This window comes from Paramormyrops kingsleyae, chromosome 14 (assembly GCF_048594095.1).
Source record: "Paramormyrops kingsleyae isolate MSU_618 chromosome 14, PKINGS_0.4, whole genome shotgun sequence".
Classification (NCBI taxonomy): Eukaryota; Metazoa; Chordata; class Actinopteri; order Osteoglossiformes; family Mormyridae; genus Paramormyrops; species Paramormyrops kingsleyae.
This window is the reverse complement of record NC_132810.1, coordinates 9560219-9575894: the sequence shown is the minus strand read 5'-3', so window position 1 is coordinate 9575894 and position 15676 is coordinate 9560219. Positions and strand designations below refer to the sequence as shown.

At 50.5% G+C, this 15676-nt stretch overlaps 1 protein-coding gene across 1 annotated transcript; it reads left to right on the top strand.

The window, feature by feature from the left end:
- Positions 1–650: 650 nt before the first annotated feature.
- ift43 (intraflagellar transport 43 homolog (Chlamydomonas)) lies at positions 651–13804 on the top strand. The gene is made up of 9 exons (XM_023828545.2): positions 651–762; positions 1325–1426; positions 5364–5434; positions 7560–7595; positions 8030–8076; positions 11332–11404; positions 12672–12747; positions 13222–13284; positions 13493–13804. The coding sequence occupies exons 1-9, from the start codon at positions 718–720 to the stop codon at positions 13601–13603; spliced, it is 624 nt and encodes a 207-aa protein (XP_023684313.2). The 5' UTR covers positions 651–717; the 3' UTR covers positions 13604–13804.
- The last annotated feature ends 1872 nt before the right edge of the window (positions 13805–15676 follow it).

Genomic DNA, 15676 nt, shown 5'->3' with positions numbered 1-15676 from the left:
GTTGGGAAGTTTCGCGTTGAACATTGCTATATAAGGCAGAGACGAAGGAGCTAAAATCAACATTCATAGTCCCGATGTCCTAGTAAACAATACAAGACCTTGAATTGCTGGCACCCAACCAACTATCCATTGACTAACAAAAATAAACTTTACGTTCCTAATGGATGCCATAACCACAAATGACCTCACTATTATATCTGTGCTTGGCTATGTGATTCCACAACATGCTAAACATTATTGCAATGCCGTATTGTGTAGAGGTTTCTAATTGATTTGTTAGAAATTCCGCATTATAAATTAGTTGCTGTAATTGTAGTCTACTTCTATTACTGATGACAACATTTTTCGTATTTGTCATTCTCGTTTAATGACAAATGACATTCCTGTAACCTCATACGTAAGCAATTTTTTAAGCGTTTATGAGAACTAAGCCAGTATACTCCACAAATGTTACTGATCCAAAATGCAAATTGAATAAACAATCGTAAAAAGCACAGTAAACCCATAAGCAGCAAAGAGATGAAGGGGAACTATTAATCTGTAATCGCGAAGATGCTTTACATCAACATCAATTGACCAAGTAGTTTCCGCTTCCAAACACCATGGAAACCAGCAGCGCGTCAAGTACCTGGCCGGTCACCATGGGAACGGTTGCCGTATGACGCCGACAACGATCTCCAGGAAGTAGAATCCCTAAGCATAAACACGGGAGCAAAAATGGACGATGGTGTGCAGCTTGGAGACAACTCTGTGAAAAAAACTGTGAGTTGGGGGGGGGCATCTTTTAATAAATGCAAACATGATGTAGGTTATCGTACGACACAGAAGTAAAGACGATCACCATTAGATTTTCTTCAGTTCTCATCCTAGTTTTTCCCCTTTGACACTGCATGATAATGGTTAGCATTTTAGCTAATGTTAATTGAAAAACGAAGGAAGACTGCGCCTAAATGTACCCCCGATTATGATGCATTCAAACCCTTTAGTCTGTCAAGGACTATACGCATTCATTTTCCTGTTTCTGGGGTTAGGAAGTTTCGCTATTAACATAGATTTGGCCATTCGCTAGTCAGGCGATTAGCAAATTAGCGGGCGGTTGGATGCAAAAGGAAAGAAAGCTTATAGATCATTCACCAAAGCATCGCTGTAAATCTTACCGTTTAAACGCCACGGATTAAATTAACGCCCGCTATTTAAATCTCGATCGATTCAAATTGAACACCTTTTACTAACTTCTTTGCCCCGGTACGTAAATGTGACAAGCAGATCCAAAATAAAACTGAAAAATGTCAGCTTCACTGCCCTGACTGTTACTGCACTGCAGGCTGCGAAGTCGGGACGAAGGGCTCGGCAGCCTGCGGAGCCCCCGCCGCCGGACGAGCCGCGGAGCGCCGGGAAGGCAGCCTCTTCTGCGACGGCTGGGGAGGTAAGGTGGCCGGGGCAGCCTGCAGGGGGTCCCGGACTCTGTACGGTGATTTTGGCTTTGCATCAAACATCCCTGCTTTGCTGGTTGACTATCACGTAAAGGAGGTATACGGATCTCTTAAGTATATTGTAGGGAACAGTAGGGTTGTTATAACTCTGTACCACTTTGATGATGTGCATACTATAAGTCAGTACATCTGAGTAATCAATGTGTCTGTGTGACAAAACACATACACACGCACCCAACATACATACCGAGTTTAATGTAAAGGATGGTGTAATGTTATATCAAATTACTGCATAGATGGAAGTTGGAGATGGATACTGTGCTTTGTTATGCTTTTTAAAAAAATTAATCTTCCTGCTGTGTTTTTTTTAAATTACGGATTCTTGCTTGGTATCACAATTTATGTAGAACAAAATGTTTATTTTTTGCAGCTCTCCCGGACAGCTGTGGTCTTTTGTGTTTTGCAAGATGTTTACTAACCAAGTGTTACGGGATTTATAACGTGTCGCCCGACCAGCCTCCAGATGCCACTTAAGCGGCTTCCTGACACATTTGCGGTTGTGCGCCAGTGTGAATCTGGCTTTTTAGAGGCAGCTGAAATAATATTTATACACAATCTGGCCTGTCTTCATTTTCATTTTCACCTTAAGTGCAGCTGCAGTGCTCATCCCCATCTTCATTTCCGTTGAACTCAATCCTTCTTAAGTACCTTCATGTCAGCATCACGATTTCCCAATCCAAGAAGGATGGTCTGCTCTCCACCACAGTGTATCGCTCATATTACTCATCGCCTTTTGTGGCCTCGCAGATTGCCACCATTAATCCTTACTCAGCGTATGTTGCTAAGGTGTCTGCCTGCAGATTTGCAAAGTTCCAGGTCCAGTAAGTAAAAAAATCCGGACCAAGATTTGGTTCAACCAACCAGTTGAACATAAAGAGTTGCAGTCGCCGAGTACTAGCTGGTTGAGACAAAATCTTGGTCTGGATTTGTGCTTTCTGGACCTGAACTTTCCACCTCTGCCTGGTCTCGGTGGTCTAAGACCTGTTTGGCTATAGTGAGGTGAAACTGATTGATTGTTGATACACCACAGCAAAATGTGGCCTCTGCATTTAACCCGTATGTGACATAGCAGTGGGCAGCTTATTCAGCGCCCAGGGAGCAGTGCTCGGGGGTGGTACCTTGCTCAGGTACCTCAGTGGTACTTTGGTGGTTGGAGATTCGAATTAGCAACCTTCCGATAACAAGCACCCATCCCTGACTACCACGGCCCTTAAAGGAGCTTTAGGTGACGCTTGCATATTATTTTTTGTAAGTGATTCTGTAATATGACACAAAGCTTTGCTAATGTAATAACCACCAGGCCCAACAAGGGTCACAGTGGATTGTGTTTCATTTCGTACATTAGGTGACATTCATGCTGGCTCACTGCACCTTTGTCACCATTGTCGGTCTCTGTATCCTGCTTCTCTGGAAAACCAGGGGCTTTCCTGTCCAATATGGGGACAAATCAGTCAGCGTCTCAGTCTCAGTCTCATGGACTCCACTCGCTTTCTGGCCTTTGCACCCAAGGTCCCAAGTTCGCCTAAAGAATCCCACAAAATAATCGCGGGCCTAATTTGTACAGAGTTAAATTAGAAACGACATCTATCTATCTGCTTTATTTCAAGTCGTTGGAATTTGGAGTATGGTGGCCTGAATTTGTCCCCTCGAGCGGCAGGCCGTGAGCGGCCCAGAGTCCCCCGAACAGGAATTCCAGCGATGTGTTTGCGATAGTCTTCCCAAATTAGGCCAACTTCCCTGTTGTAAAATCAGGATTCTCGCGACCCCGGTGACCCAAAGCACACGTGAGATGCATTCTTTGGGTCTCTTTCACTGTAGATGTTTTGTCCACAAACGTTTTTTTTTTAAAATATATTTCCATCCTCCTCAAAATAACCCTCAATCAGCCCCATATTGGGCTTATTTTTCTAGTTTTAACTGGATTTGAGCTGAGGAAGAATTACTGTACTAAATGCTGCATGTTTGGCGAGGCTTTGGCATTAATGAGGGCCATGGTAAATATGCCAGGCCATGTGAAATCTCAGTATTACTTATCCACCCCTCACCCTCGTCACATGCTATCTGGGATTGGGCAAAAAAAGGTGATTTGAGCCCTTGATCCCCCCACAAATTTGTAGACCTGTTCCCCATCTTGTTTCCCTGTCCCTTTAATCAAAGCCAAAATGGCCATTTTTTTTGATCTCTCACCAGGTTTATTAAACCCAAATAACATCTAACCATCTTCCCATGACCATGTGACATGACTCTGCCGTCACTAATAGGGCTAGGTCTTACACTTAGTCTCTAAGGGTTTAAAACTCAAACTTTTGTTTTATGCCAGCAGTAAATTTACGTTTTCTCCAGACTATGACGGTTTTGAATCTCTGCCTGATGCTGTAACATCAGGTATTGAGTGATACAGCAGCTTTGTTTGTCTGGAAGGCGTTTAATGGGTGCATCTGTGTGTGGTTCTACAGCTCGTGGCAGTTTCGCTTACACAAAAATGTTCTGAGGGCAGAATGAAAAAATGATTGGTTCAGAGAGATAACCAATCAAATTGTACAGGAGGTGGGTCCAAGCAACTCGAGGAGGCATCTGATTGGTTGGTCCTGCCTCCTCTATTTACTTAGACTTACCTTCTCTGCAGTCTGATTGGTTAACTCTCTGAACCAGTCGTTTTTCACTCTGCCTTCAGAACATTTCTGTGTAAGTAAAACTCCCATGAGCGTTTCTACATGGCAGCGAGCTTTGTGAATAAGCAAAGTACCCTTTGTTATATCATAATGAAATTAGCAGCAGCTCGGACTGGTGGGCGTCCCACACAGTTCAGCTTCCGTTGTTGTGCATTGAACACAGTCTCAGTCGTGTACAGAAAGTTCAGTCAATCCTCTAATAAACCCCTTTGGACGCGCTGCCTTTGTACCCTCCCTCGACAATGGGGATTTGTGGCGCCGCAGATCGATACTTAATTATTACTTGTGACCTGCCGCGGAGTGCGGTTCTGGCTACTCTCATACATCTCCTCCGCCGCCTAAGCGCACGCGTTTTCCCATGGGTCCAGTTGCCTTTACCCCACCCCAGGCGTTGCTGCATGGATTTCCGTTTGCAGTCAGTAAAAGCAGGATTTACCCAGATAAATGTCTTTGTATGATAAGTGGCCCCTTTTGTTGTTAATTTTGCCTCCCTCGTCCTTGTCAAAGTCCCATTTTTTTCCTTTAATTGCATGAATTTACCCACCCATCCATCCCTAATCTCCCGTTTTGGCGCAAACACAAAACGAGGCCTGGACCTCATTTTATTTATGTTTTTTTGTAAACACCCCAGTTCAATCGTATAAATCTGTCCGCCTCCGAGCCGCCGGGGAAAGATTATTGCCTCTTTCATGTCGCGGGGTAGGAATTCCTCATCGGCGCTGTGTGTCCTTCACAGACCCAATTTGGTCAGCAGGCTTGTTGTGCTTGATGAATCCCTTCGCTCGGACACGCCCACCTTCTTTGCCGGTGCTCTCCGCTTCCTTCATTCATGAGCTCGCCTCAAAACTTGGATCCCAGTCCGGCTGGGAGCGGCCTACTATTTTCAGAATCGGAGAATGAGCGGCAAATGGTTTGTAGCTATTTAAGGTCGTGCACCCACCCTCCATATTCCCCGTATCGTTCCCACACTCCCCTTAACAGGGGCTCTCTTGCTGGTAGTCTCCTTTCTGGGCTTGGGCAGAACTTGGGAAAGGGGCTCTTGCTGCTTGGATGCGTAGTGACCCAGGACCAGTGTAGGGGTGGGGTGGGGGGGGTCATTAGTCACTCCTGTAGCACCTGCTGTTGATGTGTGTCAGTCTGCCAAATGCTGATGTTGGCTTTACCTTAAACTGACTGCCCCTCTTCTGCTCCTGGTCAGGGAGCCCCTCCAAAACCCCCCCGGCGGCAGGGAGGATGGGCAGAGGAGACCCCCAGCACCGGCTCTGCAAAGTGAGTGTCCCGCTGCCTCCGTATCCCTCCATATCCCTGTCTCACCTCGGCCAGCCAAAAGCCAAGGCTGAGGCTGAATGGAAAGTGTTTCTAGTGATCTGGTGAATATTATTTGCACTGAAAAACATTTACTGGTTTCTGAAGTTGGTTTCTGTAGTCCTCTCCCCAGTATCAGAGCAGAATGTTGGTTGCTCCTGCTTGCGGACAGCTAGCCTTGGCTAAAGGAGCCATTAAGTCTTATCTTTGTCTCCTGGGGAGGCTGCGGGCCTGGGGAGGGCGGTGAAGTTAAGTGGCCGTGCAGCCGTAGAATAAAGTACGCTGCCCTCCCCAGGTCTGACAGCAGTATGGACTCTCCCTCTCAATGTGACCCCTCTCTCTCAATCACGCCAGCCTTCCCCCACTAATGCCGGCCGCGGTGATGTCGCGATCTGCCGATCTATCACTCCTAATTGACACTAAATGATCTGTCAGTTTATTGATGAACCTTCGGAGCTGCGATGTCACAGTATATTTTATCCTAACTTTTTTTTTCCCCTCTACCAATGATGGTTGTCCGTCACTTTGCCTTACATGGGTCTTAATCAGCAGGCCGTAATGTGGACTTAAGTGCTCCTCCTCCTTGCCCGTGTCAAGGGCGGTGTGGCCCCCGCAGAATCGTTTGCCCCCCCCCCCCCCCCCCCCAGCCACGTAAGTCATGAGGCAGACTGTCTCTCCATCTCTGTGGTTCACCGTGCGGCTCTCTGAGAAAGCCTGTCTGCTGATCACAAAGCTTTACCTTCACATCAGTCTCCATGTTGGTCCGCCTGGTGACTTGCGAAGCCGTGTTACTCACATTGTTCACATTAGGAGAGGAGTCTTCCTCCATCAAGGTAACCTCACGTTCTGCGGCTGGAGGACTTAAAAGGTGCAGGGTCCTCATATAGGTTTGGGGGGGGGGGTAGGTTGACCTGGAACATGGAGGTCTGGGTCTGACAGATTGGTGGCTTTCTGGAGAGTCTTTAAATTTTTTTTTTAGCCCTGGATGTTGTTAAAAGGCCCCTATGGCTTTGTCCAGAATACGAAGTATTAAAAAGATGAAAATGTTATTTTTGTTTCAAATATTAGAAAATCTAATATTTGTTTTAGGTTCTTATTTTAGTTATCTAAGCAAACTTAAACTAAAACATTAATAGTTCACAAACTGGCCTGGATGACAGAGTGAGTGTATATAGCAAAATATGTGCAGAATGAAGTATGACGGTTTTTAAGCAGGATTTTTCCGTGCTGTATCCTGACTGAGAAATGTTGTTCTTTTTATGACCAGAAGGGGGTGCTCTTCAACCAGCATAACTGGCTCTGCTAGGCAAACCGCCAGAAATCACTTTCTTTGACTTTTATGAATTAACATAATAAGGTAACTGAGAGGTCAACATCTTTCTCTGTGTTTGAAATAATGTGCATTTGTTAGCAAAATCTGTGAAATATTGACATATGTGTGTGTGGATGTTATTCAAACAAAAAAATATAATGCAAAAGCAGTTTGTGTTTTTACCATTGAGTTTATGCATTGAATGTTTTTCTGAATTGAGGCCTGTCAGTTCACAAATAGCTTATTCCAAATAGCTCATCAAATAGTTTATCTCCATGGGACAGGTAGGGGAGGAAAAGTATCTGTTGTAGAGGGTGACCCCTAGTGAGATCCTGTGCTGAAACACGGTGTGTTTCTGAATATGCATATTTGACCATACTTCTGTTCTCGTATACCGGTTTTACGTCATCTTCCATTGGCAAAGACTACTTGCAAAACTCAAGAAAATAACACAGTAAAAATCGCCGGATGTCATTCTTGCCCCGCCCCAGAAGTCAAGGATACATCATCGCATCCTCGTCAAACGAGACGTGATTCATTGCGAGTTTGTTTTCGGTAGGCAGGTTAGCAAGAGCGCTCGTGGCGAGATCGTGAGTACGATCTTTGCATTCTTGGTAGTGAGAATCGGCCGCGGGGTGTTTGCCCGTCTTGCTGGTGATACCTCTGGTGTTTGCGGGCCGTATCCCTAAGGAGGGGGGGGGATTAGCGGTGATGCGTCAAGATCGCGGGACCCCCGTAGCTGCTGTAAGGGTAACATCTGTTTGTCGTTCTCTCTAGATCCGGGAGACGACCCGCCACAGACGAGCTGGAGGAGTGAGTGACTGTTTACCTCAGATTTTATCTACATATTTTGTTTCCTATTTGATTTTACTTAATTAAAGTTAAAATGAAAATGAAAAGGGCACCGTTCATGCCCTCAGCTGAACTACTGTGTTGTTAAGTGGGTGGGGTGGTCCCATAAGCCTGCCGTCCAGCTCCTTGGCCTGCCGCTGCCGGTGTAGGGGCACGCTGGACTCCCGTCCATGGTCCCGGTCTGAGAGGCGGAGGCTGGGAGGTCAGCGGGGTGCCATGGGGCATCAGCCAGGCCTTTCGTGGTGATGGTGGGAGCCAAACAGCAGGCCCGCTTCCCATCAGCCCCATCTGCAGGCCTGCTCTGGCCAGGATGGCTAACCCAAGTAGCCCCCCCCCCCCCCCCCCCACCTGAAGGTCGTTGCTGATTCAGTGTCTCGTCCCCTTTGTTTCTGCAGCAGACGCCTGCGGCCGCAAACTCCCCAGGAATCCGACGATGAAGGAGGTAAGAGCACCCCCCAGGGACACCCCCCCACCCGATTCACTTCCGGATGCCCCTAGAGTAGAGGCTTATCAAATCCCATCCCCCACACTACACAGGGAAGCAGTATACAGGCATGTTAATACACATTCAATCTACATTCAAGGTAACTGGGGAAACTGGAAACAACTGCAGGACTCCAGTTCGTGTTTGACAGGTGGCTTGGGTCTGTCAAAATGTCATGTGGGCAGTGTAGTTGGCAGCCAGCAGGGCGGCGCTGGAGGGGCAATTGAAGGAATCTTGGGTTGCTTTGCGGGACAAAAAGTTACAGCCGGAGTGCTTTAAATGAAAGTTAACAAGATAAATGAATAACTAAAAACAAATAAATAGGCAGAATGACATTTCATAAACCGAATGAAACTTTATAAACAGCTGCTTCTGCCTACGCTTTGCTTTGCGGATGCTGGTGCATGTCACAGACAGGCTGCCATCAGGGCACCCCCCCCAGGGTCCATCTGTAAGTACTGCAGTGTGGAGAAGCTCCTTCTGCCTGTGGGAGGGTGGTCTGGCGCCCACATTTATGTCCCTACTGCTCTTCTGTACCATATACACTCACAGCATCTAGATCTACACCTGTCAGTAAAACTTGGGCCGCCTGTCATCATGGAGAACTGTCACCTCCTCTCCCCTTTCTCCACCCCTTCCATTTCGGCTGATAAGACGGTGTCCCTCTGGCCATATAAGGATTTTAGGGAGCCACCCTATCCTATTGGGACTACCGCTAGAACACAACATGGACCTGACATCAGAAGGTTGTTGTATCAACTCCCTGGGTGTAGCTGTACTGTTTTATTCTTAAATGAACTCATTTTTAGGTGTATGGCCTGGTGGGTTAGGGATCTATGCCCATGACTGGAAGGTCATGGGTTCCAATCCCATGGCTGAGTAATCATATCTCTTTTGGGCCCTCGAGCAAGGCCCTTAACCCCAAATACTCTGCGTGCTGGATGATCGCTGACGCTGCTCTCTGGCCCCAAAGCTTTCCTCGCTTGTATGTCGCTAAATAAATACATGTAAATGTACTCTGTGATGGGGTCACAGGTCTGTAAGTGGTCTCAGGTTTGCTCGTCTTGCTACTCGGTGCGAACTGAAGTGAACTCATAACCTATAGCTTTGCTGTTTGAGGTGAACTTGCCCCTAGTCAAAGAAAGTCCTGGCCTTTTTGGGGTATTGCCGACCCTCACTCAACCCGAATCAATCACTCGAAGTCCACTTGTAAGTTTGTGGGTAGCCAGCCTTCCCCCCCCCCCCCCCTGCCGCCATGTCCTTCCTCATTGGACCGGGGGGCTGGGGGGGGTTGTGTTCTCAGGCCTGAGGCATTAATGTCACGCTCCTACAGACTTGGGACGGTGGGGGGGCGCTTGACGCTGGGGCTTTTTTATGTCACCGTGCTAAGACCATTAAATTTGATGGGGGGTCTGGGGGGACGGTTTCTGCTGAAGCAGTGCTTTTGTAAATGAGAGGACAGAGCGTCCCCCAGGCCTCATGCATATGAAAGAACCGCACTCGCATTTATTTGGATATCAGAAGTGCAGATGCATCTTGTCAGCAGCTAAACGAGGCTAGCGTCTTAAATTTAGCTTAATTAAAAAAACAAGGGGGGGTGGCGCGGGGGAAGCTTGTCAGTTGTTGGGACGGATAATGATTATCGGCTCTGGTTTGACCGTCTCCGTCTCTTTTGTTGTCTTTTTTAAAGGCCGTTAGCCTCGCCGTGCTAAAATAAGATGTCTGTAGAGGCTTCTGGCCATGCTGCTAGGCTAGCTGGCTAACGGGGCCAGGCGGTGCGGTCCGACGGGGCTCAGCAGGCTGGGCCTGACCGTGGCATGACAGTGGCACGCGGCTCGCGGCTCGCATGGTCCTTTGTCTTCTCTTAAGTGCTCTTTGGGTGGAAGTGGGGTTTTGGGGGACTTTAAGGAAATAAATGTTGAAGCTTTTTGGAATAAAATGAAAGCCCCTCCCCCAGTCACCCCAACATTCAAACGCCTCCGAGTTTCCATCTCCAGACATTTTAAAACAAAGGAAAGATTAAAGGCAGATTGCGCAGGGTCAGCTGGGACGCCTCGGTTTCCGGGCAGCCACTCTGTGTCGTTCCCCCCCCCCCCCCCCCCCCCCCAAGTATTTGGCCAGCTTACAAGGAGGCTCGCTGCTTGCCCCTTCTTTCGGAGTCTAGACAGGAAGCGGACCGGTGCCAGACCGGGGATTTCAGCCTCACACCCTCGAGATGCGGAGCGTGAGCCCACACCCTCCCGGCCATAGCCCCTCCGCCGCCATTATTTATTTATTTACCGTCTCGCCGCAGAAAAAAACCCGCAGCCGGATTCCGGAAATAGCGCCGGCACTGGAGCCCACGGCCCAGCCGCCTGCCGTCACCGGGAATGAATTAGAGATCTTCCCCTTTTCCCCTGTTGCTGGTATTTCTCCCCATTTCCCCGGTTTTCTCCCTCTCTGGATAGATCGTCCGCGGGCCGCTTGCTGGGAGAACTCGCCCCGTCCTTCTTGGGAGCGCCGCCATCGGCTGTCCTGTTGCGTTTTGCCAATTAAAGCGGGTCCCTACTGTTCGAGCAGCGGGCTGGCTGCTCCCGGCCTCGCCGCCCCTGCCAGGCCTCGCCGTGACTTCCGACCCCACACAGATGGGCCTGCACTCGAGCCGCTCCCGCCCGCCTGCCTGCCCGCCCGCCGCCCCGGCTGCAGTGGCAGAGCGGACGCGGAGGTCGGCCGCGCCGAGCACTGACGGACGGGGGGGGGGGGGGGGATGGGGGGGCAGACGCGGGCCGCTGACAGGGCCCAAATGCTGGGGAGGTGGGGGGTGCTTTCCGGGGAGCCCCTGGCCCGCGCCCCGCTCGCAGCGGGAGGAGCTGCCGGCCCGGACTTCTGAATATTCATGGCCGCCTGGCCAGTGTGACAGGGCAGCTCCAAGGAGGACGTGGGAGGGGGGGGCGAGATGGAGGATCAGATGCTAATTCGTACACAAAAAGCCGCCCTCCATATGATCCCGCCCGCGCCTCTCAGATGTGGACACTTCTGCTGTAACGTGACTGTCCGTCACAGGCGCTTTCCAGAAAGTTCTCCGAGGAAGTCGGCTTAGATGATAATCTCCCACCCCCGTGACTCGTTACTGCGGTCCTCTTGACCCCGTGTGGTAAAACGCCATTGAGGTTGATGTTGTGTTGACGTTTTTTGGGAACAGCCAGATGTTGAGGGGTCTGTCTCTGGTTTCAGACATTCCTGTGATCCCGGACCTGGAGGGGGTGCAGGAAGAAGACCTCACCATGCAAGTGGCCGCCCCACCCAGGTACCTCGCTTGTGGCTGATTCTGTTTGCTTTGGCACCATACCTATGGACCTCTCTTACGGGCTGGTGTTTGGCCACCCAGCTGGGGTCCTGTGACCTTTCACCTCACGTCAGCGTGCGTGAAGCATACGCGACTGTAATCGGGGTTATCAGTCAGCTAACCCGATGAATCATTGGCTGCATCCGATTCCGACCGAAAGCAGATGAGGTATAAGTTAACGGTACCAGACTCAAGGATAATCACTAGTATTGCTCACCTAGGTGGTTGCCCGTGTGGCTGGGCCCGGAAGGCCAGCGGTCCATCTTGGCCAGCTCGTCCTGGGTGGGGGTCAGCTTGCCGGCAGTGACTTTGAGCATTACTTTGCCTTCCGCCAAGGTGCTGTATCAAAGCCTTGCGCAGGAATAACAGTAATGGATGATTTAGCCTTGGGCCCCATCCCCCGAGCTCCAGGGGCCCCGTGATTTACGGGCCAGCGAGAGGCATGTCGCCCCGCGTCCGGATTGGAGACACTGCCGGAGGTCATTAGGCGAAACCCCTCGCTGGCGATGTAAGATGGCATCCGCGTGCAGCTCAGTGCGTGGGCAGCGTAGCGTGTAATGCCTGGTAAGTAGGGCTGGCGTGTGCCGGGTGGCTCGGGACACTGTCTGATTCAGGATCCGGAAAAAGCAGCGCCCCCCCCCCCCCCAGCACAACCTCATTGACCCAAACCTGAAGGGTCGTCTGTCACCCAGGAAACCGCAACATGTAAAAAGCCCTCCATCTCATCACTGCTGCTACTGCTATTATTATTATTATTATTATTATTATTATTATTATTCTGTCTATCCATTTTCTGTACCCGCTTGCAGGGTCAATAGCGACATGCGCAAGGCAGGGAATAACCACAGGGCTGCTATTATTATTATTATTATTATTATTATTATTATTAGTAGTAGTATTAGTATTAGTATTATTACTGGTGTTGGCATTATTGCACATGGTGGTGCTGTTATCGGTTCTGGCCATTGGAGAAGTGCACTTCTGACATTTATATTAGAGATCTGTATTCCCAGCTGTTCTGCCAGCCGGCCGTGGAGTGAGACATTCTCTGTCCGGACAGAGGAACGCAGGCGCTGTCTTGTCCACAGAGGGATGATCTTATCCCGCTGTCGGCTGGGAAACGCATCTCACTCACACTGTACGCTGGGTGATGTTTGTTTTTTCCCCACATGGGAGTCCAGCCTCTGCCTTTCTCTCTCTCTCTCTCTCTCTATTTCCCCACACCCAGTGTTCAGGTGAACCGAGTTATGACCTACAGGGACCTGGATAACGAGCTGATGAAGTTCTCGGCCTTTCAGACGCTGGTAAGACGGGCTCCTCGGACGCCGTGTCTGATGGGCTCTGTCTCTGGGGCACCCCCCCCCCCCCCCCATCTGCCCGCCTGCTTCCGGCGCCTTTGCCACGTGACACGATGAGGTGGCCTTTTATTCTGCTGCCATCTTCAGGCCAGACTCAGAGGGCAGATCTCAGCCTGGGCACGGCTGCCCGTCTGCCAGGCTTTCAGATGGTCTCTGATGTGACCTCACTGCAGCATGGTGAAGGATAAGCAGCACGAGTGTGACATGCAGCATCTGTCTTGGTGGCTCTATCTATACATGCCTCACACAGCAGGCCCTTATTGTGTTTTTAACTGTAAACGTAGATTGTCTTTGTTCACCTATTCGTTGTTGCTCTCTCTACAGCTGTATGACTCTGGGCCTTGTTCTGCATGAGCTGTATCTAAATGTAGAACAGTGTGATTAATAGTTTTAATGATATTTTGCTTTTTTCCACCCCAGGATGGTGAGATTGACTTGAAGCTGCTCACAAAAGTTCTCGCACCTGAGCAGGAGGTCAGGGAGGTGAGTTTTGCCCCCCCTCCACCCGCAAAGCAAGGTGTTTAAATATAGTGGTCGTACTGGGCAGGGGGTGCAACCAGCTGTTTCAGGGGCAACAGGGTAAGAAGAGGTGGAGGGCTGGGGGGGACCGGTGGTGCATCCCTCCGGTAATTAAGATTTATGAAGCATGGATTAACGCACCTCTCCACCCCTCCTTCTCCTGCCCCCCCAGGAGGATGTGGGCTGGGACTGGGATCATCTGTTTACAGAGGTGTCCTCAGAGCTGCTGACGGAATGGGATCAAGGAGAGAAGGAGGATCAGCTCCCGCTGGTCGGGGTCTGACAGTCCAGCCCGATGCAGGCTGCTGCTGGCGGCCCGCGAACCGCCACACTTTGGGTTGATGTCACCTCCTGAGTTTGCCACTAGGGGGTGCTGCTGCCTCTGCGTTAGTACACAAAGCAACAACTTTCCCGAACATCATTTGTAATAAAACGGTATGTAGTAAATATTCAACGTTTTAAAAATAAAATAGCTTTTTTAAGACTTTCGTGTTATTGACTCTTATTGACTTTGCAGTGTCAGGATCAGCATCAGATGCATTTCGGGAGGGAGTCGAAGTTTAAGTTTCGGTTCGGAGTGGACTAGGCAAATTCGCGGGATACGGTCCTTCTGAGGAATGAAGTGTTGTCTCAGGCCCTCGAACGGATTTCGAGGTTAATAATCGGCTCAGCCGAAATCCAGTTAACGGTGGTACAATTAGCTACAGACATCACAGTGCACCTTATTATTATTGACCATGGCATTGACTTTACCTGCCGCTGGGTCTGTAACAGCACTGAGCTGCTGCCATGATCCCAAAACGCCACGGATAGATTCGCTATTGACGCCGCTGGGCTTAAGGCGCCGGGTCCTGCTCGCCTGTACTGACCCGCCCACGGCGCCGCTGCAGCCTCCCGCCTTTTAGAGTTTATCAGTTTGCTGCGTTCCAGACCCTTCTGTGTAATTGTTTAGGGGGTGTGGCTCCCGAATGATAGGTGACGGATGGATGGATGGATGGATGGATGCTGCTTTCCCGGCTGGGGGGCTCGTAAGCTGTGATTTCCTGGATGGGGCATGTAAGTCCCCCTAGCTTTGGCACAGGAAGGCAAAATTCTGCTCCCCTGGGGGTATGCACATGCAAATGACTGCCCGTTAAGCCCCCACAAGACACCTGTGGGACTCTCCTCCAGGGTGAGGGGGTGCGCTGGGATCAGCTCTATGTTAATATTTTGCTGTTAATATTTTACATGACAATATAGTTACAAACCAGGCCTCTGTAATGACTTCATGGGTATAATAGTAATAAGTGCGCTTATCGTGTGTGCAGTAATGAATCGTGAGCTGTGATTCTTGGAGTTACCCCCGTAGGTGGGCGGTGCGTCAGCTGACAGGGCGCCTGACTCTGCGTTTGCTCACCTGGACGGCGGTGCCGTGCTTGGCGGCTGCTGGTTACCTTTTAGCTCAGACCCCCAGCCTCCCGTTGGGCGGCCGCGCCCCGTGGGCTCTCAGCCGCAGTGTTCAGGGGCGTGACTGACTCCCGCTGCTGCGGCGGGCCCAGCGACGCGGCGATCCGCTTGGGCTGTGGAATGAGGGAATGAGGGGGCGTCACGTGAACGTCTCCTAAGCGAGGTGGCGCCCCTCGGAGGCCGCTCTGGGACACATGTGCCCACTGGTTCAAAGTAGGAAGTTGTGCCCAGAGCAGCTGAGAACCTCACAACCCCCCCATCCTCCTCCCCACCCCCCCCCCCCTGCACACAAACACCCACCGAGCCTTTGGCTTATTTAGCAAGCCTTAATGAATTCTGCCCATATGCCTCGAGCAGCTGCCACAGTGCCCCCCCCTCCCGCCCCCGCCGAGCTGCGAAGTGCCCATCCATGTAGAGACAACCTCTAACTGTCTCTCCCGAGATGGCAGCGCCAGGCCCCGCTCCCTCCCCCCCGCTCCCTCCCCCCTGCCCCCCCCAGAGGCGGCGGCGCTGCCCGATGTTGGCGCATCTTAGTAGGGATTAGAGATCCGTGCGCCTGCCATGGTCCCCGTTCCATCTCCTCAAAATGACCTCCCTCCCCCCCACAGCCCCCCTATTCCACCCCCGCCCCTTACCCATATAGGGACCTCGATCACCACGACCTTCCGGCGCGATGGGGGTATTCCACAGTTGCAGAAATGGTCCGGCTACACGTACGCTCTTCCAGGGAAATTCACGAACAGACACACCTTTGTGAAGCTGGCCCCTTTGTTTCCCATGATGCAATAGTTATGGGGCACAGCAAGAAGAGGAAAGTCCAACCCCCCCCAGCTTCCCCTCTGGTAGGTGCTTGGGTGGGTGTGTACAGGAGGGGTGGAGTTTGGAGCGGCAGCCAATCAGAAGACGGGCT